The 25,276-nt window shown below is 37.7% G+C and overlaps 2 protein-coding genes and 1 pseudogene across 3 annotated transcripts; 1 reads left to right on the forward strand and 2 right to left on the reverse strand.

Moving 5' to 3' along the window:
- Positions 1 to 1,469: 1,469 nt before the first annotated feature.
- LOC106870030 (inositol oxygenase) lies at positions 1,470 to 3,882 on the reverse strand. The gene has a single exon (XM_014915996.3). The coding sequence runs from the start codon at positions 3,182 to 3,184 to the stop codon at positions 2,318 to 2,320; it is 867 nt and encodes a 288-aa protein (XP_014771482.2). The 5' UTR covers positions 3,185 to 3,882; the 3' UTR covers positions 1,470 to 2,317.
- A 10,277-nt stretch (positions 3,883 to 14,159) lies between these two features.
- LOC149131974 (inositol oxygenase pseudogene) lies at positions 14,160 to 15,677 on the forward strand (annotated as a pseudogene). Its single transcript, XR_016244933.1, has one exon. The product of XR_016244933.1 is annotated as an inositol oxygenase pseudogene (transcript).
- Positions 15,678 to 18,091: 2,414 nt separating this feature from the next.
- LOC106870036 (mediator of RNA polymerase II transcription subunit 9) lies at positions 18,092 to 25,276 on the reverse strand. Its single transcript, XM_014916006.3, has 2 exons — positions 25,202 to 25,276; positions 18,092 to 22,291 (listed from the first exon to the last, which is right to left on the reverse strand). The coding sequence occupies exons 1-2, from the start codon at positions 25,261 to 25,263 to the stop codon at positions 22,078 to 22,080; spliced, it is 276 nt and encodes a 91-aa protein (XP_014771492.1). The 5' UTR covers positions 25,264 to 25,276; the 3' UTR covers positions 18,092 to 22,077.

Below are 25,276 nucleotides of genomic sequence, written 5' to 3' on the forward strand. Positions count from 1 at the left end.
GAGAGTTTGTGTAATATGCATGAGATAATATTAACGTGTGCGGCAAAGGAAAAAACAGACTGTTTACAACTTCGAAACTCGCTAATTTCTCTCTAACCTTACTCTTTCTCTCTCCTTTTCTCTTCTTTTTCCAATTGAACCTTTCTCTGTTTCTTTCACAGTCTATCTATCTATCTATCTATCTATCTATCTATCTATCTATCTATCTGTCTATCGTGTCCTTGAATGCTATTTAACAAAACTAGCTATGTGAGTGAATACACACACACACACACATATGCGTGTGTTTAAGTATTAACATATTCAAGTGTGTAGACAAACAACAGCTAGACAGATAAGTAGACAGACAAACAGAGAGATAGATAGATAGATAGATAGATAGATAGATAGATAGATAGATAGAGAGGGGGAGGGGTTATAATAAGATATTTAAACAGAAAGTTAGTCGGGCATGTATAGCAATATAGTTTTAAGTGTTGAAACGTTAAGTTTTCAAAAAACAAAGTACATCTCACAACAAATGGATTTCCTTCTTTATTTTTTACGGATTCCGCATATTTGCACACGTTCAATGTTGTAGTCATGAGAAACGTTAACAAACTCGACATGTTGAAACGGGTCACGCGCACTTTGATTCGGGCCTTCTCCAATACATGAATGCATAGGTGTATGTGCGCGCGCAAGTGTGTGTGTGTACGTGTGCATGTGTGTATATATATATATATATATACACTTATAACACGTCAGCATGTGTGTCTGTACATATACGTGTATGTCTATGTATGCACACGCACATATGCTGGACATATATACACTATATACACATGTACATACACATCGAGAGGGAGAGAGAACTTGTCAACAATTTTATATATATATATATATATATATATATATATATTGAGATGGGGCGTAAGTTTTCATGAACCTGTATCACCGAACGCATTAACATCAGCTGGTTCAACAAAAGATATAGTTATGTGTGTGTTGGTGTATGTATATATATATATATATATATACACACAATCGTTTTTTATTTTCAAGAATTTTCTTTTTTAGTTTCCCACCTGATGGATTTGTTAACGTGTGTGGGGGGGGGGGGAGAGTGCTGCGGAGGCAAATGAAAGTTTTTGGAAAGCCGTTGTATAAAAGGAAATGTATATATTTGAGATATTTACAAATTGAAAAATGTAGAATTGGTATAAAAAATAAAAAAATAAAAAAGCCCCACTTTGAAGCATACATGCGTTACATCAGCCTACGCTTTATAGCAATATTTATACACACTCACTTGAGCTGTCGCTCACATATACATATATATATATGCATTAACATCCAATGACGTACCGCTCTTTCATATATACACATACATACACACGCATACATTTATATATATATATATATATATATACATTGATTCACATACAATATATACATATATATATATATGGAAAAAAGACAAGGTAGAAGATGCTAAAATACTTTTATAAAAAACATTTCAGTACTGGTTTCGATCCTTGAGATCTTTTCAACTGTAAATATGGATAACAAATATATATATATGTATGTACATACACTTATATACAATATATGTACATATATACAATTAAGCAACATGTACTATATACATACATGTACACACTATATATGCATATATGTGTTATATATGTTGTACATACACACACACGCACACGTTAGCACGATGTCATAGCAATGTGTATAATCAGACCACTCTCAAAAGATAATTAAAAAATAAAATAAACCCACTTAAATATCAAAACCAATCCAATCAAGACCACGACTACTGCCAACACTAACACCAACACAACCACTCCCAGCATCATCATCATGAACATCAACGCAATAATTATCATTTCCCTCTTTCATAACATCCTTCTAATGATCGCTTTCCCATTGTAAGGCCTTCTGTTTGTTTTGTTTTTTTTTTGTTTTTTTTTTACAATAAAAGTGCATCGCAGGGGTCGCAGACATTTTGCAGTTCATCTTTTACCGTTTTTTTTTTTTTTTTCCTTTTAAAATCTTACTTGAATTTCGCTTTATATCTTGCCTTTTTAAATACATTTAAAACACAATTTTTATCCATCTTTATCTCCTTTCAAATTTCCCATTAAATTCACTTTCAGTTGTTCACTCGGATCTTTGTTGTTCCTAGGTTGTCTTATTAAATTTTCCACCCCGCTTGCGACCAAGAATACAGTTTTTGAATATATTTACAACAAAATAGTTGAGCAATTTCATTTGTTATAATAATTCATTAGAAAATCTGTTTCTTTTTCTTTAAAAAAAAAATGTTTTTTTACCATTTTAATTTACCCGGGATATATTTTTCAATCAATTTTTCGTAATGTGGTCGGATTTCGTCAACGTCCGGAATGACGGGTGATTTGGTATACAAATCGAACGGGTTGAAATTTTGAACCCATTTCAACATTTCTTGATCTTTGTTGTCACACAGGTAACCATAATCATTACAGGTGTGCCATGGGTAGAAAGAATGGTATCGAATGACACAGAGAGCTTCCTCGGGTAGGTAACAAGTGTTGTGTTTCAGTACTTGGTACATGTACTCATCGTGGCCCCAAGACATGAGTACCTTACTCAGACCACAGTGTTCTTCGTAAATACCGAGTTTCGTGTTGTATTTCGGGTTGTTAAAATCGGGGTTGTCGTTGAAAGTACTGTCGGCATAAACGACCGAAGGAGCTGGTCTACAGCCGACCGGGTAGGTGTCGCCGACCACCGACCACTGCGGTGCACCCCAGAGGGCCATAACTTTACCTAGGTCGTGTATGAGTCCCGTCAACTGAAACCAGTCTTCGTCGGGGTACTCTTTACGTATTCCTTCTGCCGTTTGAAACGCATGGAAAGAGTTACTGAGATCGATGTCCGGGTCGGATTCATCCACCAAGTTGTTTAACATTTCCAGAGCTTCCATTATAGACATTTCAACATGATCGAATCTGGTCCATCGTCCGTGGGATTCTTTCACAAAGTCGACAGTTTGAAACGTGTGCATTTGCTTGTAGGTGTTGTACACCTGCGAATCGGAATCACATTTGTCAAAGTTCCTGAAGGAATGGTTTTCTTTGGCCGCGTCGTGGTTATAAACCAGTTTCTCCCTTATAAACGGAGACATAATATTGCTGTCCAATGCAGCAGTCATTATGATCAATTTGCGATAGTTACTGTTGCTATTGTTGTTGTTGTTGTTGTTGTTTTCGTTGTTTCAATTCTTTCTTCAAGCTGAGAACGAAAGTTTTTCCTTCACATCAGAAGTGCGATTTGTTTATCGAGCAGTGGGCCTTTTATATAAACTATCAGGCGACGATAGACAGATAGAAAGATAGATAGATGAATGGATGGAGGGACTAACGGAAAGAAAGAAAGAAAAAAAAAGAATGGTAAGGAAGAAGAAATTGGGTGAGATACAACGAAGAAAAAAGTAGGTGTGTATTTCTTTTTGATTGGACAGATTTTGTGACGGTAATTTCTGATTGGTCGAGCACTGTGTAAACAATAACAACCACATTATTGAAAATGCGTGCAGTTTCTTCAACAGCGTAAAATTAAATTAGGCCATGTTTACTACTTTATAATACATTCGTCATCGTAATCCACCATCATCATCACCACCACCATTGTCATCATCATCATCATCATTATTATTATTACCACAACCATCGCCACACGTCGTCGTTGTCATGTGTTTTCTACTAGTCTACTCAATTACAAGTCATCATCATCATCATCGACATCATCATCGTCGTCGTCGTCATCGGCAGTGAGATTCACCGATTGTTCTGTGTTCAAATCCGGCCGAGGTCAATTTTGCGTTTCATTTTCTCTTTCTTTTCTCGTGGTGGTGATGGGTGGGGTGGGGGTGCAGAAATAAATAAATAAAAAAGTACCAGTCAAATACTAGCGTCTTTACCATCGACTAATCCCTCACTCCCGACCCAAATTTCTGGTCACGTGCCTATGTTTGAAAAACATGTTTATTAGTAAGTATTTCATTAAGGGTTGCAAAGTCAATTTTCATCACCATCATCATCATCATTATTACCACAACCATCGCCACACGTCGGTGATGATTATCATGATGATGGTAATCATTATCATCATCATCAACGCCATCATCAATATCAGCATGGTGTTGGGTTGGCCGGATGGTTAGAGCGTCGGGCAAAATATTTTGCAATATGTAATTAAGTTGTTGTCGCTCTACGTTCAAATGGAGCCGAAGGAATCGGACAATAAGCGTAAGCCAGTGTCAATGGTGGTGGTTCCAGAAATTCCGAGCCTGAAACTACAGCCTCGAAGACGAGTCTCGTCCTAGATCTGTAGATCTCCACTGGGGACGACCTGCAAACCCTGATGGGACAAAATCCCATCATAACTGTTAAGGAACGAGCAGAGAAGCTTGGATTTGGTCATTCAACCATTCATCGACACCTGCGTGTCAGCAAATTGGGTCAACAGGTTTCTCACAAACTTTCCTGGTCTAATCGAGCGCAAAGAGTGAATGTGTGCTCTTCTTTGCTGTCACGTCTCACGAATAATCCTTTTCTTTTTTAACCGAATAGTGACTGGTGACGAGAAATGGGTTCCCTATAAAAATGTCAAGCGCCGAAGACAGTGGGTGAGGAAAAGAGAAACACGGGCGCCCCAGGCTAAAGGTCTTCACCCACGTAAGGTGTTGTTATGTTTGGTGGGATATGAAAAGTTTAGTGCACTTTGGACTTTTAAACTCAAACCAAACGATAACAAAGGAGATCTACTGCAAATAGCTCGAGCAGCTTAAGCCAGCGCTGGAAGAAAAACGACCATCTTTGGTTTGAAGACGGAAGGTGTTCTTCCATCAGGATAATGCTCAGTCACATAGAGCGAGGATGACATTCCAAAGGCTGGAGCCGTTTGAATGGGAAACGATGCCCTACCCGCCATATTCGCCGGACATTGCCCCCTCTGATTATCATTTATTCCGCAGTCTTCAAAATCATTTGGACGGAAAAAATATGAATTCTGTAGACGAGGTTAGAAGAATACTGGATGAGTATTTTTCGTGACGGACAAGTGAATTTTGGAAGAGCCTTGTAAGTCTACCAGATAAGATGGAAGAGCATTGTAGAAAATGAAGAAGAGTATATATATATATATATATATATATATATATATATATATATATATATATATATATATATATATATATGTAGTAACGCCTGCGCATGCGTAGTCTTACGCATGCGTAGAATTAATAAAGCAAGCGTTTCCCGCTCAATTCATTCTCTTTCACGCTGGCCAGCGATTGAGCAAGGACGTGTGTTTAAAGCTGTCTCTACATCTTTCGGTCTTATACTCGACAGCTCGTTATTCTCACCTCTAAAGATGTATAACTAAAGATATATATGTTTTACCAAGTAAATAAATGTTGTTTGAGTTGTTTAGTCTGGAGTTCAGCGTTCCGTCTATTTCTTTAATTTTATAGTAGAAAGTCAGGTATACAATCTAAAGATGTATAACCCACTTTCTACTAAAGTGGTGACCCCCGACGAAGAAAAAACGCAGCATGAACTACGGATTACCAACTTATAACTGGTGAACCTCGATTAAAGAACAAATACGGCCATGGAGACTGACTCATTACCAACATCTCCAAACATAGTCAACACGACTCAACAAGCGCGGTTTTTATTCTCGTCTCTGTTAGAGTGGATTTTTTTCCACTCACGAAAAACAGACAGGATTTACGGCCTGCTTTTTATGTTTTTATATGTCGCATTTCACACTCTCACATTACACATACATCTTTTATGCCACACAATAACTCTTGTTGTTCATTTCGCACGGTCGTTCTTTCATCTTGGGTTAAGAAAATTTTTCTTCGAGGTTTTCGCTAATGGTCGTACAGAAATTGTGTCTGTCGATCGTTCTGTAAAAGCGTACCTCACCAAACAGCCTTTTCGCCACCAGCGTCGTGCGCCAACCAAGATTACCACCATGACGACAACAATTACTACTATCAATTACAAGCTTTCCCCCCGACGTCGCCAAGTTTCAACTGAATCATTACCACCACACATACAGAACACAGCTAGAGCAGTTCCTGCGCCGACGTTTTCATCAATGTACTCTATCTCGGTGTTTTGGGATTTTTCGCAGTCTATACTACAGACACTTTCACTTGTTCTGTGTTTTTTCTCACACACACACACTTGTGCACTCATACATTTTCTTTCCTTTCAGGGAAAACAAACTCTCAGACTTTTACATCGCGTGATTCCAGTTTCCTGGACAGTTGTCATCACGGTTGTTTTGTCATTTCATTTATACGTTGCATGCATGTATTTCACAAGTGTACATTTCATTTCTTTGAATTTTCTTTGTGTGTGTTTGTACCACATCTTGTGGGTGGTTTTTCAGTGGCCATCCTGCCTCAGGCGTTCTAACAGATTTTATTTATCGTGCGTTTCCGCTCTGGCGAGGGAGCTCTGTAGTAACGCCTGCGCATGCGTAGTCTTACGCATGCGTAGAATTAATAAAGCAAGCGTTTCCCGCTCAATTCATTCTCTTTCACGCTGGCCAGCGATTGAGCAAGGACGTGTGTTTAAAGCTGTCTCTACATCTTTCGGTCTTATACTCGACAGCTCGTTATTCTCACCTCTAAAGATGTATAACTAAAGATATGTATGTTTTACCAAGTAAATAAATGTTGTTTGAGTTGTTTAGTCTGGAGTTCAGCGTTCCGTCTATTTCTTTAATTTTATAGTAGAAAGTCAGGTATACAATCTAAATATATATATATATATATATATATATATATATATATATATATATATATATATATATATATACACATACATACACATAGAAACATGCATATATGTATATATATGAGGGGGGGGGGGCAAGATTTCCCCGTAACTTAGCGGTTCGGCAAAACAGACCGATAGAATAAGTACTAGGCTTTAAAAAAAATAATACCCTGGGTCGATGTCATTGACTAAAACCCTTCAAGGAAGTGCTCCAGCATGGTCGCAGTCGAATGGCTGAAGTGAAAGATAAAAGATATACGCAAACGTATTTCTACACACACATAAATTCGTACACATACACGCATTACATATACATACACCAAACAACCAAGCTACACCCATATAAATACATTCAGTTAAGCAGAGAAACACACACACACACGAGGAGGTGGTGGTGGTGGTGGCGGAGGTGGTGGTGGTGGATGTGGTGACACCATATACGATACCCCATATGGGCGACAATGAACTCGGTGCTTGCGTACCGAACGGCTGATGCGTCTGAGAATGAGTCTTCCATATATGTTTTTATATATCGTTGTAGATATACACATCACAAGCTCGCACCACCAGCACCACTATCAGAATCATTAATATGACTCTCCCCGGTGCCGTGCTTACCATTTTAATATTCATTGCCACTGCGACCAATGTACTTTATGTCTAAAATGCAGAAAAGGAGACGACCGAACGAGATTTGAATGGGAGAGATAGAGAGAGAGAGAGAGAAGAAAAAAACAGTAAGCTGATGGAAGTTATGACGTCATTGTGATGATAACCGAACCACCACCCCCTCCTTCTACAACCGATCTACTACTATATACCCGTAAACACCTGCACATCTACACACACATATACATACATATTCACACACATACATGCGTGAGCGCATTTTTATTAATATTTAGCAGACGTAACGGAGTGACTTAAGGTCTGACAGAAACGTTAGCACGCCAGGCAAAATGCTTGGTGGTATTTCGTCTGTCTTTAGGTTCTGAGTTCAAATCCCGCCGAGGTCAACTTTGCCTTTCATCCTTTCATCCAACTGTCCACCCCCCTACAATTTCGGGCCTCGTGCCTAGATTAGAAAGGAATATTTTAATGAATGATACATTAATTTCGGGTCTTGTGCCTAGATTAGAAAGGACTAAAGCACAAGACATAAGTAGCCAATTGCTTTATACTCTGTGTGATTTGGGAGCTTGTGTGTGCGTACGTGCGTGTGTATATGTGTAGGCGAAGAGGAATAGAGAAAGGGAGGAGAGAGTGTTAAAGAGAGAAAAGGAGGGAGAAAGCAAAAGAGACAGAGGGGAGAGAGTGGAGGGGTTTCGCAGAAAAAGAAAAGAATAGCCGAAATAGAACGCAATGCATAAGTATCTGTTCTATTTTATTATATTTTAATAAACCATTGAGTCATTTATGAAACTTTCTGTCCATTAAAAACGACAAATCGGTTTATTCGATTTTTCTGGAGCTTTAAGTAATAGCGACTTTATAAACAAAATCTGTACAGTTTAAGATGAGATCCTAACTTAGGGATGAAAACCAATCCAGCTGATTCTTCTTTTCCTGTGCATGAAGATATTACATAAAAGACAAGTTCTTTAAATCTATCTATACAGTGCTGACTGAATACCTACATTGTTGCAAAACATAGAGCGTATGTGTGTACATTATATATATATATATATATATATATATATATATATATATATATATATATATATATATATATATATATATATACATTCGAACATATATATTTACAAATATACAAACAGACACACACAGACAGTTGTTATGCAATTCTGTTTAAAAAAAAAAGAGAAAAAGGAAAGAAAAACATTGCTCGATTACGAAGGTATGGCAGAAGAAAAAAAAACCCATCTTCCCAGTATACCGTACAGTTGGATCGAAACCAGAAAAGCAAGACTGTGAAGCGAACCTCTTAACGACATGGCCAAACCTAAAACCGTTTGTTTACAAGTTAAACAACTTGAAAACCTTACAAATATACATGGTTTGTAGGCTATAATAACATAAACACGATATTTCTGTTTTTGTACTCCGCTAAAATTTGCTTTTATTTCAGATACGTTTTTCTAAGAAAAACAACGGAATTTTGTTTATTATTCACAGTAACTGTTCTGCTGGTATTATTTTATCTTATTTATATTATTTTTTGTCTAATTATTATTATTTTTGTTTTGCTTTTATTGTTTCAGTCATTTGACTGCAGCCATGCTGGAGCACCACCTTTAGTCCAGCAAATCGACCCCAGAACTTATTCTTTGTAAGCCTAGCACTTATTCTATCGGTCTCTTTGCCAAACTGCTAAGTTACGAGGACATAAACACACCAGCATCGGTTGTCAAGCGATGGTGGAGAGACAAACACAGACACAAACATACACACACACACACATGCATATATGGATACAGGACATCACCAAACGGTAAACAACATGAAATGCGAAAGCAAATGAGTTCAATGCGCAAACAAAGAAAGGAAACAAATGGAAAACAGGACAAGTAACATAAAGAACGACCCTTCGTCAGTTGTCGGCTGTCTATCTACTCCTCATTTCGAGCGTTTATATTATACATATATACATACGTGTGTGTGTGAGTGAGTTCAATTTTATTTGTTGCGGTTATTAGACGGACACTGCCTTGAAACGTTATATTATCTTTTACTTCTTTCAGTGATTGAACTGTGGCCATGCTGGAGCACCACCTTGAAGGAAGTAGTCGAACAAGTCTATCCCAGTGCTCATGCTTTAAGACTGGTACTTAATTCTATCGGTAACCTTTGCCGAACCGCTACGTTACCGGGGACGTAAACAAACCAACACCGCTCGTCAAGCGGTAGTGGGGACAAACAGAAGGGCACACACACACACATGCAACGGGTTTCCACAGAGTCTCCACCTATGAAATTCGCTCACCAGATATCGATCGGTTCGGATGGGGGGGGGTACTAAATAAAAGACGCCTGGCTAACGTGGCCTGCAGTGGGATTGAAGTCAAAACCATACGGTTACAAAACGAGCTTCTTAACAAAATAACCATTCCTGCGCCAATAAGATTTTAACTAGATTCCCTCATTGCAGGCAACGGGTAGGATTGAATTCAGGTCAAGATTATGTGTAATTGTCAACGTACACGGGGCAGTCGGTTTGTCTGCCTTGTTTCTCTGAATGTAATCAAACTTGTTTTCTTAGAAACTCATCTGAGTTTTTTAAAGAGAATTTTACTTTTAATTCCTTTCTGTCCTTCTCTTTCTTTCTTTCTATCCTTCTCTTTCTTTCTTTCTATTCTTCTCTTTCTTCCTTTCTATCCTCTTCTCTGCCTTTCTTTCTATCCTTCTTCTTTCCTTCGTTTCTTTCTATCCTCTTTCTTCCTTTTCTTTCTTTCTTGACACAATGAGGTTTCAGAAATTTGCAAATAAGGAGTGTACCTATCAATAATGTGTGTGTGTGCGTGACTGTGCGCGCACGCAGCGTGTGTGTGTGTGTTGTGTGTGTGTGTGCGTGAATCACTGTCTCCTTGCTTTGATTTCATGGTCCAGTTGTAAAACGAATGCCACCGTAATACAAGCAGTATCCTTTGTTTCCAATTCTCCCTTGAAAAACACGTCTGGTCATAAAATATTAACCTTACTTGGAAACAAGGTAAGAGTTGACAACAGGAAGGGCATCCGGCTGTAGAATACCTGCCTCCTGCCTCAACAGACTCCATCCGTCCCATGCAAGCATGGAGAAGTAACGTTGATGATGATAGGTGTGTGTGTGTGAAGACGCGTGACTCACTGGTTAGGTGATTGCACTCACGATCTAATGATTTAAATAGCTATACTCTAACAACCCTTTGTCTTTAGACAAAAATACTTAGATGAAAGTGTCTTTAGACGAAAATGCTTTTAGACCAAAGTGTTTTAGACCAAAGTTAACCCCCCCCCCCATATCATCATCGTTTAACGTCCGCTTTCGATGCTAGCATGAGTTGGACAATTTGACTGAGGACTGGCAAGCCAGAAGGCTACACCAGGCTCCAGTCTGATCTGGCAGAGTTTCTACAGCTGGATGCCCTTCCTAACGCCAACCACTCCGAGAGTGTAGTGGGTGCCTTTACGTGCCACCCGCACGAAGGCCAGTCAGGCGGTACTGGCAACGGCCACGCTCAAAATGGTGTATTTTATGTGCCACCTGCACAGGAGCCAGTCCAGCGGCACTGGCAACGACCTCGCTCGAATGTCTTTTCACGTGCTTGTATGTATATATATATGTGTGTATATATACACACAGACACAGACATTTTTCTTATTTTTACGTTGTTTTTTACTAGTCTCCACTATCTCTCTGTATCTATCGCCATATGTAACATTCATTCTCGTAAGCGTGGTTACGTATCCTAGATATAGATCCCATGACACTGATATATCAGTTACATAATAGCATTAAAACATATGCTCTATGTGACAGCATTTTACACATTTACCTTATCATGGGACCTTATCATGAAAGTCGTTTACATATGTGCGAAGTGTATGTGTGAGAGCGCACGGTGTGTTGATGTGTTTTTATATATATATATATATATATATATATATATATATATATATATATATATATATATATATATATATATATATATATATATATATATATATATATATATATATATATATATATATATATATATATATATATATATATATATATATATATATATATATATATATATATATATATATATATATATATATATATATATATATATATATATATATATATATATATATATATATAGGCGCAGGAGTGGCTGTGTGGTAAGTAGCTTGCTTAACAACCACATGGTTCCGGGTTCAGTCCTACTGCGTGGCACCTTGGGCAAGTGTCTTCTACTATAGCCTCGGGCCTTGTGAGTGGATTTGGTAGACGGAAACAGAAACAAGCCCATCATATGTATATATGTTTTTGTGCCTGTGTTTGTCCCCTCCTCATCCCCAACATCACTTGACAACCAATGCTGATGTGCTTATGTCCCCGTCAATTAGCGGTTCGGCAAGAGAGACTGATCGAATAAGTACTAGGCTTACAAAGAGTAAGTCGTGGGGTCGATTTGCTTGACTATAGGTGGTGCTCCAACATGGCCGCAATCAAATGACTGAAACAAATAAAAGTATATATATATATATATATATATATAAAATTTATTTATGAGGGTAGAAATTGATATTAATCAATTTGAACCAGTGGTCTAGCTTATTAAAAAAATCCGAAGATTAAAATTATATTACATACAAAAATAAGAGGGATTACCAGCAAAAGTGGACTCCTTCATGCTAGAAATAGATGCCGAATCATCTAACCACGAAAAAAACATATGTTCTCAGTAAAAATTCAGCGACACAACAGACTGTAAAAGAGCAAGACAAATGAAAAAATACTAAATAAAAACGATTAACCTACGTACCATGGCTTCACCTGTTAAAATTTACGTAAGTAAATATCTGCAGGATCGTCAGCGTAGTCTGTCGATTTGCGATGTAATTTCCAGAACTAGATACAGGACGTCCAACCGAAAGGGAGCACGTGTAGAGTTCTACAAATTACATTCAGTGTATCCTTTTAAATGCCTTCAATCTGGAGCGCTAAGTCCGGAAATAATTCTGCAGTTAATAAATTTTTGCAGCTAATTTACCGATTTGAGAAACATTATTGTATAAAAATTTATTTATGAGGGTAGAAATTGATATTAATCAATTTGAACCAGTGGTCTAGCATATTAAAAAAATCCGAAGATTGAATTTTTACTGAGAACATTTTTTTTTTCGTGGTTAGATGATTCGGCATCTATTTCTAGCATATAGGAGTCCATTTTTGCTGGTCATCCCTCTTATTTGTGTGTGTGTATGTATATATATATATATATATATATATATATATATATATAAAAACAAAAGTAAATGAGTATATGCATATATACGTACAGGTATGTGCATACCGACATCCACCTGTATGTATAGGTGCATATCTGGGTACAGGACATTGCAAACAAACGTAGACGAGAACACACGAGCCACATATATATATATTCTTTTACTTGTTTCAGTTATTTGACTGCGGCCATGCTGGAGCAGCACCGCCTTTACCGTCGATTTACTTGACTAAAGGCGGTGCTCCAGCAATGTTGTTGTTGATGTTTCAACAAAGATAACCGCAACGGTCACCACCCTGTACAAGTGCACTGATATAGGTGACCTCTCGCTGTATGATATGGTTCTCCCAAATGTAAACATTTTGTCTTATAAAACAGATGTTAAGTTGACACGTACTTCACGTTTACAAGGTTGTGTGATAAACCCACTCGCTTCGCAACTATGATGCTTCGAGTTCAATCTTCTCTTGCGTGGCACCACCTTTTGTTACCTTATTTTTTTGAGATGCTCTGTGTTTCTTCCAATTAATTTTAAATATAACAAAGCATTTAGTAAAATAACTTAGTTATCATTAAGCTAGTATTTGGGAGATAAATTGTGACTAAGATTTTAATTCAAAACTTATGAAAATAAGGCATTTGTACTACAGATCCAGAGGTGGTTTCAGCCAGGTTGGTATCAAAAGGGTTAAGAATTGTTTCTCTATTACATATTTTAACCCTTTCATTACCATATTTCTGTTGAGATGCTCTGTGTTTCTTTCAATTAATTTTAAATATAACAAAGAATTTAGTAAAATAACTTAGTTATCATTAAGCTAGTGTTAGGAACATAAATTGTGACTAAGGTTTGGTGGAAAATTTTAATTCAGAACTTATGAAACCAAGACGTTTGTACTACAGAGCCAGAGGCGGCTTGAGCTGGGTTGGTATCAAAAGGATCTTTTATCAGATTTGTTTTTTTTAAGACCACCTGAGTCCAGTGAGGGAAATTTAAGGGGGGGGGGGAGAAGAGGAACGCATTAAGGACGCTATCAAAGTAATGAATATGGAGAGAAAGGATACTTTGCGTAAGGAAAGAAAAAAGAAAGATAGGTGACGGAATATGTGTAACAAACGCACGCAAAATAAAATTATATATATATATATATATATATATACACACACACACACAAAAGTGTATATTAATATATAAATACATATATAAGATCACGTATATAAATATATGGAAATATGCACGTAAATACACATCCTCTTCTCCCTCCTCTCTCACTCTTGCTCTCCTACTTTCATTCTAGCTACGTACCTATATATCAACACATACATTGATTACATATATATATAGCACCTACCCTCCCTAATCTATCAGGGTAACTGTATCTTCACAAATCACACATACATACACTCCCTCTCTATCTCTCTCTGTTTCCATCCCTCTTTCTCCCCACACACATATTGCTTTCCATTAGATATTAGGCAGAGATAAAAGGAAACGAAAAGTAGCTCAACGGTTACAATTCGGTTAAACTTCTTGAATGCTTTATCACTGAAACATTACATTCAGGAACAAGAGTTTAGTACAAACGACAACACGAACAAAAGCAATAAAAGCTTCAACAACAACAACAACAACAGCCACAATCACAACTGCCAACTACTAGATGTAACACCTAGTGATATCAATAGCAATCTATACCAACGACAGCAGGTTTATAACACTTCGCGTCCCAACAGCGAAGGTAACAACACCTCCGACAACAACGTGGGAAGAATACCACAACAAACAGCAACAAACCAACCAGTATGACAACAGCTAACAGTCATCTTCTCAAGTCCTCTTGTACATCATATAAGAACATACAAGATGATAGTATGCAAAACCATTCCTTCAGGAACTTTGACAAATGCGATTCCGATTCGCAGGTGTACAACACCTACAAGCAAATGCACATGTTTCAAACTGTCGACTTTGTGAAAGAATCCCACGGACGATGGACCAGATTCGATCAAGCTGAAATGTCCATAATGGAAGCTCTGGAAATGTTAAACAACTTGGTGGATGAATCCGACCCGGACATCGATCTCAGTAACTCTTTCCATGCGTTTCAAACGGCAGAAGGAATACGTAAAGAGTACCCCGACGAAGACTGGTTTCAGTTGACGGGACTCATACACGACCTGGGTAAAGTTATGGCCCTCTGGGGTGCACCGCAGTGGTCGGTGGTCGGCGACACCTACCCGGTCGGCTGTAGACCAGCTCCTTCGGTCGTTTATGCCGACAGTACTTTCAACGACAACCCCGATTTTAACAACCCGAAATTCAACACGAAACTCGGTATTTACGAAGAACACTGTGGTCTGAGTAAGGTACTCATGTCTTGGGGCCACGATGAGTACCTGTACCAAGTACTGAAACACAACACTTGTTACCTACCCGAGGAAGCTCTCTGCGTCATTCGATACCATTCTTTCTACCCGTGGCACACCTGTAATGATTATGGTTACCTGTGTGACAACAAAGACCAAGAAATGTTGAAATGGGTACAAAATTTCAACCCGTTCGATTTGTATACCAAATCACCCGTCATTCCGGACGTTGACGAAATCCGACCACATTACGAAAAATTGATTGAAAAATATATCCCGGGTAAACTAAAATGGTAATTTTTTTTCTTTTTTAAAACAAGAAAAACCTTGGATTCTTCCAATTAATAATGGACAATTGAAGCTGTTCGAATACTTTGGTATCCCGACACCCCAACTACCAAAAAAAAAAAAAAAAGTTTAGAATTGCAGGGTAAAACCCTTTCTTCCATAAATATCAGTGGTTCGAAATGGTGTCCACGTAAGATTAAAAAAAAAATTTATGTACAATAAATTGGATTTATTTCTACAATGCACAAAACTATTTTAACAATTTTTTTTAATACAATTCCTCGTAATACTTAATTATAGAAATTCCGCCGACGTCTACTTAGCCTTTCATCCTTTCGGGGTCGATATAATCGACGCCTTTTCCCTAAAAAGAATATTTAATTATAAAAAATATAATAGGACTTGTTTAAAGTATTGAATGGTTATATATATATATATATATATATATATATATATATATATAAAGAAAAAAAAGCAGACGACTTCTGGAAACTGAGAGTAGACTCTCGTCAGTTGGAATGCCCAGCTAGAAGAAAAATTTGAAGAAAAAGATAAAATAATTTGGGTACATTACATTTGTGATGATTATATTGATATGTGATTTTCAAGCGAAAGTCGATTTGATCAATTTTATTTCATTCATATTTCTTTTTAAGTTACTAGGCTGATGTCATTCGTGAATTTAATGGTGTGCCTGCACGCATGTCTGTGCGTCAGTCTGACGTGGTGGGTAGGGGCATGGCTGTATGTGCCGAGTATGATAGAAACTGCATTCGTATAAAACTATCTACCAATCTTTTATTCGGATGCAATCTCCATCATGTAGACATACATATAACACACACATGTATAAATCATATAAACATGTGTATATGTATGTACATACATGCATTCACATATATACTTGTATGTGCACATACATGTATGCACAGAGACGTATATTTACATATACAAATATATACACATGTATGTATATATATGTACACATACACACACTTGTATTTCTGGCGATAAATGTATTATATATATATATATATATATATATATATATCTAATGGTTAATAGAACAAATGGTTTACACCTGGTAGCTTACTGGTAAAGCAGTCACTTTCACAGTGATCGTTAGGTATATGGCAAATGAAAGACGGCATTTTTAATACTTTTCTCGCTTGACTGCGTGTTCGTTTCTCTTTTTGTCATCCGTGATTTTATTTTTGATCTTCTATATAAATGAAGGCATTTCTTCCCTACAAAATGGAAAATTAACATTACGGAACAAGTCGTTTTAACGAGTTGCATTTATTTATCACCCGACGAGATACATCTGCACCACCGGATGCTCCCGAACCAGTTGTTGAGTGTCCCAGCCATGAGGAATCGAAGCTAGATGAGTCGAAACAATTGTCGTGATTAATAATAAATTCTCGTATATTCCATCTGCCGTCTTTCATTTGCATGCATATATATATATATAAATATATATATATATATATATAAACACATCCCATAATGTAATTACATGTGGATTATCGGCGATTTTTCCCTCCGTCTTCCTTTTCTCTTGGACTTTCTCCTGTTTCCGAAGAAGAGCTTTGCACGAAACGTAAAACACCCTTCCTTTCCTTCCCGAAGCGTCTTTTAATACCTTGTTTTTTCTTCGTTTTTTTTTTTGGGAGGGGGGGGGGATATTATATATATAATAATATTAGGGATAAAATCAATTTATATATATATATATATATCGGGTAAACTAAAATGATTGTCACTGTCACACAAGCATATTCATTCATTTCCGATATTCTGCAAGAACATATCTGGCCATGGGGAAATATAACCTTTCTTGAAAACAGATGATTGGCGAAATGAAGGCTATCTGGCTGTAGAAGATCTGCTTTGTTGACCCATGCAAGCATTGAAAAGTGGACATTAAAAAGATATACACACTAATGAGTTCTATTGAAGAAGATTCCATTTTAGCGAACTGGAGGGAACTTCCCCCTCTCTTTAATTTTATCCATGCATTATGTCTCCGTGACACAAAAGCACCCGATTTTAGAATGCTGTTCATCCTATCTAATGGAACTTTATACGCATTAAGCACACACACATTTATAGAGTATGTAGGGGAGATAATACAGAACCAAAAGTTATGTCCCTTAAGTATGATGCGCACACGTCTTAATCTTTTATTTGTTTCAATTATTAAACTGAGCCAATGCTAAGACATTGCCCTTGAAGAATTTTAGTCGAACAAATCAACCCGAGTACTTGCTATTTCTTTAAGAGCCCGATATATTTTTTTTATCGGCGTCTGTTGCCAAACCGCTAAGTCACGAGTGCGTAAACACACCAACACCGGTTGTCGTGCGGTGGTGGAAGTGGGGAGAAAAACACACGCACACAATATATATATATATATATATATATATATATATATGAGAGAGAGAGACAGAGAGAGTTTCTCCTGTCGGTCAGCTTCAACTTATGACTGGAAACGAACGACTTCGCTTGTATAACGATGATGCTCATTTACAAAGGTACACACTAACACATCGCTTTACATCACCAAACATTAGAACACAAAAAATAGCTTTATAAGAAAAGCAGAAAACATGTTCAAGAATTTTTCAATGAAAAAAAAATCAACATGAAGAAAAGAGCAAATAAAATTCCAAATATATTTTATTTTCAGTTAAAAAAAAAAAAATTACAGCATATATTTTTTTTTTGTTTCGTATGCCATGGTTGGAACTGTTTTTATATTTATTTTGATATGAAAATAATATACCTGACAAACCCACCTGCGACTTCTTTTTTTCTTTTTTATAAATGTTTAGAAGGTTGCCCTCTTCATGCACAAGGTCAGAAATTTTGAGAGGAGGGGCAAATCGACTACATCAACTCTAGTTCATGACTGGTACTTTATTTTAGCAACTCCGTGTGGATAAAAGGCCAAGTTGATCTCGGTGGGATTTGAACTCAGAATGTAAAGAGCTGGAACTAATACTGCAAAGCATTTTTTCCACCCCAACGCTCTAATGAATCTGTTAATCTACCCCCAACTCACAATAATAATGATTCAAATTTTGCCATAAGGACAGCAATCTTGGGGAGGGGACTAGTCGATTACATCGCCCTCAGTGCGCATCTGGTACTTAATTTACAGACCCAAAAGGATGAAAGGCAAAATCGACCTCGGTGGAATTTGAACTCAGAATGTAAAAACGAACGAAATACTGCTAAGCATTTCGTCCAGCTCGCTGCCTTAATAATAATGCTTTCTACTATAGGCAAAAGGCCTGAAACTTTGGGGGAGGGGGTCTACTCGATTACATAAGCTCCAGTACTCAACTGGTACTTATTTTATCGACCCTGAAAGGATGAAAGACAAAGTCTACCTCGGCAGAATTTGAACTCAGAACATAATGGTGGAAGGAATGCTCAACATTTCTTTTGGCGTGCAGGTTTCTAATTTTGGCACAAGGCCTGTAATTCTGAGGGGGGGGGGTGCAAACCAGTTGGTAGTATTTCACTAGAATGATGATTATCATTACTATTAAAGTTGAACAAAGAAAAATCAAAGTAAATACGAGACGAGAGAGACCAAATGAGTGCAACAGTTCCAACAGTGTCAGAGTTTTGGTTTGAGAGAAAGTTGTACTTCACACCCTGGCCAAAAGTGAGGCAGCAGAGAGGAGCATGGCACTTTAAATGGAATGAAATGAATGCTAATTTTGGACGAATCAATGTCTTAGGAAAAAAAAAAAAGTCTTTAGATTCTTTACAGCATCAAATGGTGCTAATCAGGAATGTCTATACTAACCACCACAAAGGACTGGCTATCAGTTTGTCACAAGTAAAATCCCAAAATGACCGGCTGCATGTCTGACCTGTCTCTTAACAAGCGTGAACTGGAGTGTATATATGGATGATGACGATGATGGGTTTCACAGAGGGCAATCAATTAGTTCTGCCTCAGTAGATGGAGAATATTCCATTGATACCGGAAAGATAGCAGGCAAAGTAAATCCTGGAATAATTTGAACTCAGCGCACAAAAGGGACGTAACTAAATAACAAACAATTGTTTCTAGCAACCCATCCCACCCCGCTGGGTACTGCATCATCTGTAATGGTGTTAGTCTGACAAGGCATGAGCACTCACAGACTACTCTGAGGCAGATTTTCTACAGCTGGATGCCACTCCTGTCACCAAACCTCACTCGTTTTCACGTGACTGGACATGTTTTCAGGGAGGAATGGAAATAGAGGAGACATCACTTCCATGCAAATGGCAGCGTACCTTGTTCCTAGTCAGCCATGAAAATGGGTCCAGCTACGATAATTAACTTTGGCACAAAGCCAGCAATTTTAAAGGAAAGGGCAAGTTGATTACAATGACTCCCCACCCCCACCCCAATACATGACTTGTAATTTATTTTATCGAACCACGAAAGAATGAAAGGCAAAGCTGACCTTGGCAGGATTTGAGCCCAGAATGTAAAAAGCCAGAACAAATGCTACTTAGCATTTTGTCCGATGCTCTAACGATTCTACCAGCATGGCCTTAATTCTTTCTACCATAGACATATGGCCAAATGTTTTAAAGGGGAGGGGTATCACTGCCATAATAATAATCCTTCCTATTTTCGGCGCACAAGGCCTGAAATTTGGGGAGAGGGTGCTAGTCGATTACATCGAGCCCAGTGCTAAACTGGTAGTTGTTTTGAAAGGATGAAAGGCTAAGTTAACCTTGGCAGAATTTGAGCTTAGAATATAAGGGAGGGTGAAATGCCGCTAAACATTTTGCCCGGTGAACTAACGACTCTGCCAGCTCGTTACAATAATAGCAATATGAAGAGCATGAGATGGTTTGTGATAAAAGTTAATCCATTACGAAACCGAGTTCTTATTGCTTATTTACAGTCATGAAAGAGTTACATTAATTTTCACAAATAAATAATAATAAACTCTAGCATTCTGTTATGGGCAACCAGGGAGCACTGAACTCATGACCTGTGTTGCAGCAGGTAACCCAATACTCTGATCTATAATCAATTTGCCTCAACGGTGAACAAGTGAGCAAATGAACAAAGCTAATTAACAGCATTTGTCAGACAGTTGGTGGCATGTTTCTAATAAGATTCTGAATCCTCGACAGGATTATCTCATTGGTGCTACAACAGTTGCCGGGGCCATACGGTGGTAGAATGGTCACAGCGCCAGCCACACACAGACACTTCTCTTTGCCGTCATCCTGACCCTTTTGTTCTTGCACAGGCAAGCGATTCTTCAGCAGCCATGACTTCAGCTTGTCCTTGTGTTCCGAGAGGGCTTCCTCACTCAGATGGTTGGTTTCAATGCCGATGTTGCCGCTGTCGCCAAAACCAAGGTGACTGTTCTTGCTGTTGAGGAACAGAGCATCAAGCCTGGCCTTAATTTCTTCATGATCACTATCTTTTGGGCCATCGCCACTCCTACTGTCACCACCATTATTTTCATCTTCCTGCAACACAACCACATCGACAACAGCATGTCCTGGAATAACACAGACCTCTACACTGGTCTTGGGGGTAGATGCAGGACTAGTAGTATTAGCAGAAATGTCAGAAGCCTTAACTTCAGTAGCAGCAGTAGTGTCACTCGCAGTGGTTGTGTTTGGAGTGGTGGCAGAGCTACTAGAAGTTCCAGTCTCATTAGCAACCGTGGAGGTAGCGGTATCGGAAACAGCTGTAGGAGGGAAGCGAACAAGGATGAAGCTGGAAGTGACCGGGTCGACTGTATAGACGTGACCCACATGCTCTTGGTTGGGGCCGGTGTGTACACGGACCTTCTTGTAGATGTACTGCATCCAGTGAGCAGGGTCTTGGGTGAAAATCGGGTGACAGCTTTCCTCAACCATGGTGGTCATTTAAGAATCAAACAAGACAAAAAGAGAAATGGAAAGAGGAGCAATAATAAAAAAAAAGGATAACAGCAAAACTTGGAAAAAGTAACTACTACAACTAATAGGTAACTTGGGCACAAGGCCAGCAATTTTGAGGGAAAGGGGCAAGTCACTATAATTTTCTATTTTGCTTTTTTTCCTTCAAATTCACAAATTTTCTTTAGAGTTGACAAATATGTTCATACAATTACCAGAATATGAGTCAAGAGATAAAATCTGCTCATGTGTCTGTATAAGTTAACTTATAAAAAGAAACTGTGTTTGTAGCTGTGAAACTGAATGTATACAAGTGCACACCCTTGCTGTGAGTCCGTATGTAGGTGAGTAAGTTCAAAGTATCTATAAAAAGCTATGTATGAGTGTGTATGTCTAAGTGGTTTTTATCTGTAAAAACCTCTGTGTGTGTGTGTGTGTGTGTGTGTGTGTATCTATGAAAAGCTATATTTGTGTTTTTATGGCGTTTATAAGAGAGAATGTATGCATGGTGTATGTTTCCATACAAAGGTGTACTTGAGTCTGCAAAAGTTTTATATATCTTTGTTAGTGCATATGTATGCACTAGAGATTAAAAAAAAACACACCGCTAAAAGGTAAAACCCCCAAAATGCTCCAATTGGTTGTTTGGTTAATCCAGTTGCTATGGTTTGATGAGGTTAGAAACAGGATGACAGCAGAGCGTCCTCTGCACAACAGTGGGGAACCGGTTACCGAGACAAGTTGAAAGTGTGGAAGTTCTTGTATTTCTTTATCAAGTCGCATTTGGTGATGAGCTGTTTACGAAGCACCTCGATGTGTTTCATCTGCTCCTCCCGTGTGTGCTGGATGCCCGGCATTTTGTCCACAATCTCGCGACCCCGTTGAAGCCGGTTCTTCAAGTCTGTCACTTTCTGGTGCACATCGTGGGAGTCTTTTTCAATACTGAAGACAAAGAGAAAGTATAAAAGACAGAGAGAGAAATGGAAAGAAAAAAATCGGACACTCCTATTTTTTAATAACGAGAGCTTCAAAACAATTGCTTTCTTCATTATAGTGTAAGAAATCATCATCATCATCCTCATTCAACGTTTGCTTTCCATGCTGGCATGGGTTGGACGGTCTGACTGAGAACTGGCAAATCAGAAGACTGCATCAGGCTCCAATCTGATCTGGCAATGTTTCTACAGCTGGATGCCCTCCCTAGCACCAACCACTCCAAAAGTAAAGGGGGTGCTTTTTACGTGCGACCAGCACGGGAGCCAGTCAGGGGATACTGGCATCGACCACTTTTGGATCGTGCATTTTACGTACCACCAGCATGGAAGCCATGCTTTCAAGTAGGAAAGCAAACAAACCAAATAAAAACAGCCTATAATTACCCTGACAAGATTGTTATAGCTCGTCAACCCATGCTAGCATGGAAAGCGGACGTTAAACGATGATAATGATGATCTCCTTATTAATCCATTAGCATATAAACTGGCCAGATACAGCCCCTCACACCTATCCTACAATGGCATTAAAAAAAATAAAGAAGATCTTGAAGGTATGAGATAATGAATGATTAATTGAAAACATGGAGAATGAATAAGCATTACATTCGACCGAATAATTTCAATATTTAAAAAATGTAAAATCCCCCTTTGGTTATGAATGACCATGGGATTGCACCTAGAAAGTTACCTTCCAAGGAACAAGTCCAGGCAAAGTTGCTTTATGGAAGACCAGCTGTTGCCGATGCATACCAGCCTCCCCTTTACATGCCACTGATGTTGTCCAAGGGAAAACAAAGGCAAAAGCCGACAGAACTTGGCACCAGTGACATCACAACTCATTTCTACAGCTGAGTGAACTGGACCAACGTGAAAACAAAGTGTCTTGCTCAAGAACACAACATACAGTCTGGTCTGGGAATCGAACTCGCTACCTCAGGATTGCGAGTCTGACTCTCTAGCCACTGAATCATGCAGCTTCAGTCAATGCTAAATAAACAGTTAATAAATATGTTGACAACATAATACATGTTTTCAGGGATTCTCAAGCCTGTACACACCTGTTAGCTGTCGTTTATATAGGTCAGAGCAGATGCAGTGAAGGTAAAAAAAATAAAATTTTAAAAAAAAGGTGGGACAAAAAAGGGAAAAAAGAATTTAAAAAAACAACTTGGGGTGGGACAGCATCTTGAAAAATGTAGCAAGCACTGTCACTTATCAAACAGTCTTGTAACACTGAGACCATCTCGTCTATATGAAATCTACAGTATACTTAAAATTGTTTCTATGTCAACTGCATGTTGGTGAGGAAATCGTGGATTATTGGGGATGGAGTAAATAAATAAATCAAGGGAGATTTACATATTTACAAAAAAAAAAAAAAAATCTTAGCCATACAAATACAGAATTGGAATGTAGACGGATTCAATGCCATTGTCGTTTGAGTTTATCTGTGGAGGTAACTTACATGTGAAGGGAGAGAATTCGATAAAACCAAGTTATGTGATTAATCAGTGGCTTAAATTCACCTCCCAGTTTCGCTTCACGGTTGTGGCCACTCCCCACTGAAGGGGCCACAAATAGTCTTAAATGAAAATTAAAGATAAACGCTGCCAGATTTCAATTTCTTCTACTTTGCTACCATAATTTCATTTTAAACAACTTCGTATAAAAACAAACTGTGGTTTAGGTCAGAGTCAGACCCAATAAAAGAAACTTATGAACCAAAAAAATGTTCTTTTATAGAAATAGTACATTTCTAAATCTCTCAGAGATTTATGCAGTAGCGATACGATGAAGTAGTTGTATGCTGTCAACTTAATGTGACAGTCCCATGAAGGGAATAATAAGGACACAGGAAATGTGTCAAGGCCGACAGGAAGCGGTGCAGCTTCCTAGGTCTAACCAACAGCCGTATTATTCCCTTCAAGGGACGGTCACATTAAGTTGACAGCATACAACTACTTCAAAAAAATGTTCTCTCCATAAGCAGTCTATTCTTTTTTTTCAGTCACAGTGTATCTAGGACTACATTATTGAATGTATTTCTCCTCATGAAGACAATAGAATGTGATTTGAGGCAACAAATTTAGGAGGTGCTTTCTTTTCTAACCGACAGAGATTTCTTTGAGCAGTTTGCCAATTGCTTATCTACATTGGTGAGGATTTCTCCATGGAACAATCGATATCCTGGAGTTAAAACCCCAAAAGGGAAAATTTCCGAAATAGAAAATAAACTCGCCAATAGTCTCAATCTCTTGAGTCTGTATCTAAAACATTTCGTTAAAAAAAAAAAAAAAATGGACAATTTTTCTTCTTTGAAAACTAAGAGTTAAATTACATGTGCGTCTTGAATTAGATGTTTTTGAGTTCTTATTGGTTGTGTGATTCGAGTTGTATAATATAACCACATGTGGTTAGAGTTCTATTATAATTTGTATAAAACGAGTTATCTACATGAAATAAAACACAACAGAATGAAATACAAGTTTAAAAGCGCAGAAATTATAAATCAATATATAATAACACATTAACAAAAGAAAACTAAATTTATCTAAGTGAATTACACAAAATAACTCAGACAAAACATAAATAGAAGTATATAAATTTCTACCGGTCGTTTATATATGTGTATTTCTTTTTATAAAAGCAAACATTTAATTTTAAAAGTAATTCATAATTACAAAATAAATTAATTAATGGAAGAAATTAAATGAACAAAATCAAAAAAAAATCAACAAACCGTTAAATAAACAAGAAATAGGTTTTTGTTCGTTTTTTTTTTTGTTAGTGATTATGTTAAGAAAGTAGAAAGGTTAATGTTTGAAAAAAACGGACAAAATATTTCTGTTGGTCTTACCTTCGAATTATTTCATAAATTATTTGAAGGAAACTCAGGTCGTTTTCGACATTTTTCGCCATGTTAGACACCAAC

This window comes from Octopus bimaculoides, chromosome 18 (genome assembly GCF_046866305.1).
Source record: "Octopus bimaculoides isolate indiv1 chromosome 18, ASM4686630v1, whole genome shotgun sequence".
In the NCBI taxonomy this organism is placed as follows: Eukaryota; Metazoa; Mollusca; class Cephalopoda; order Octopoda; family Octopodidae; genus Octopus; species Octopus bimaculoides.

Bases quoted from the DNA above. Each gene is read 5' to 3' on its own strand.
- LOC106870036 (XM_014916006.3), bottom strand. From the start codon at position 25,263: ATGGCGAAAAATGTCGAAAACGACCTGAGTTTCCTTCAAATAATTTAT. The intron at 22,292-25,201 runs GTAAGACCAACA...CTTTGTCTTCAG, and splicing joins ATTTATGAAATAATTCGAAG to TATTGAAAAAGACTCCCACG.
- LOC106870030 (XM_014915996.3), bottom strand. From the start codon at position 3,184: ATGACTGCTGCATTGGACAGCAATATTATGTCTCCGTTTATAAGGGAG.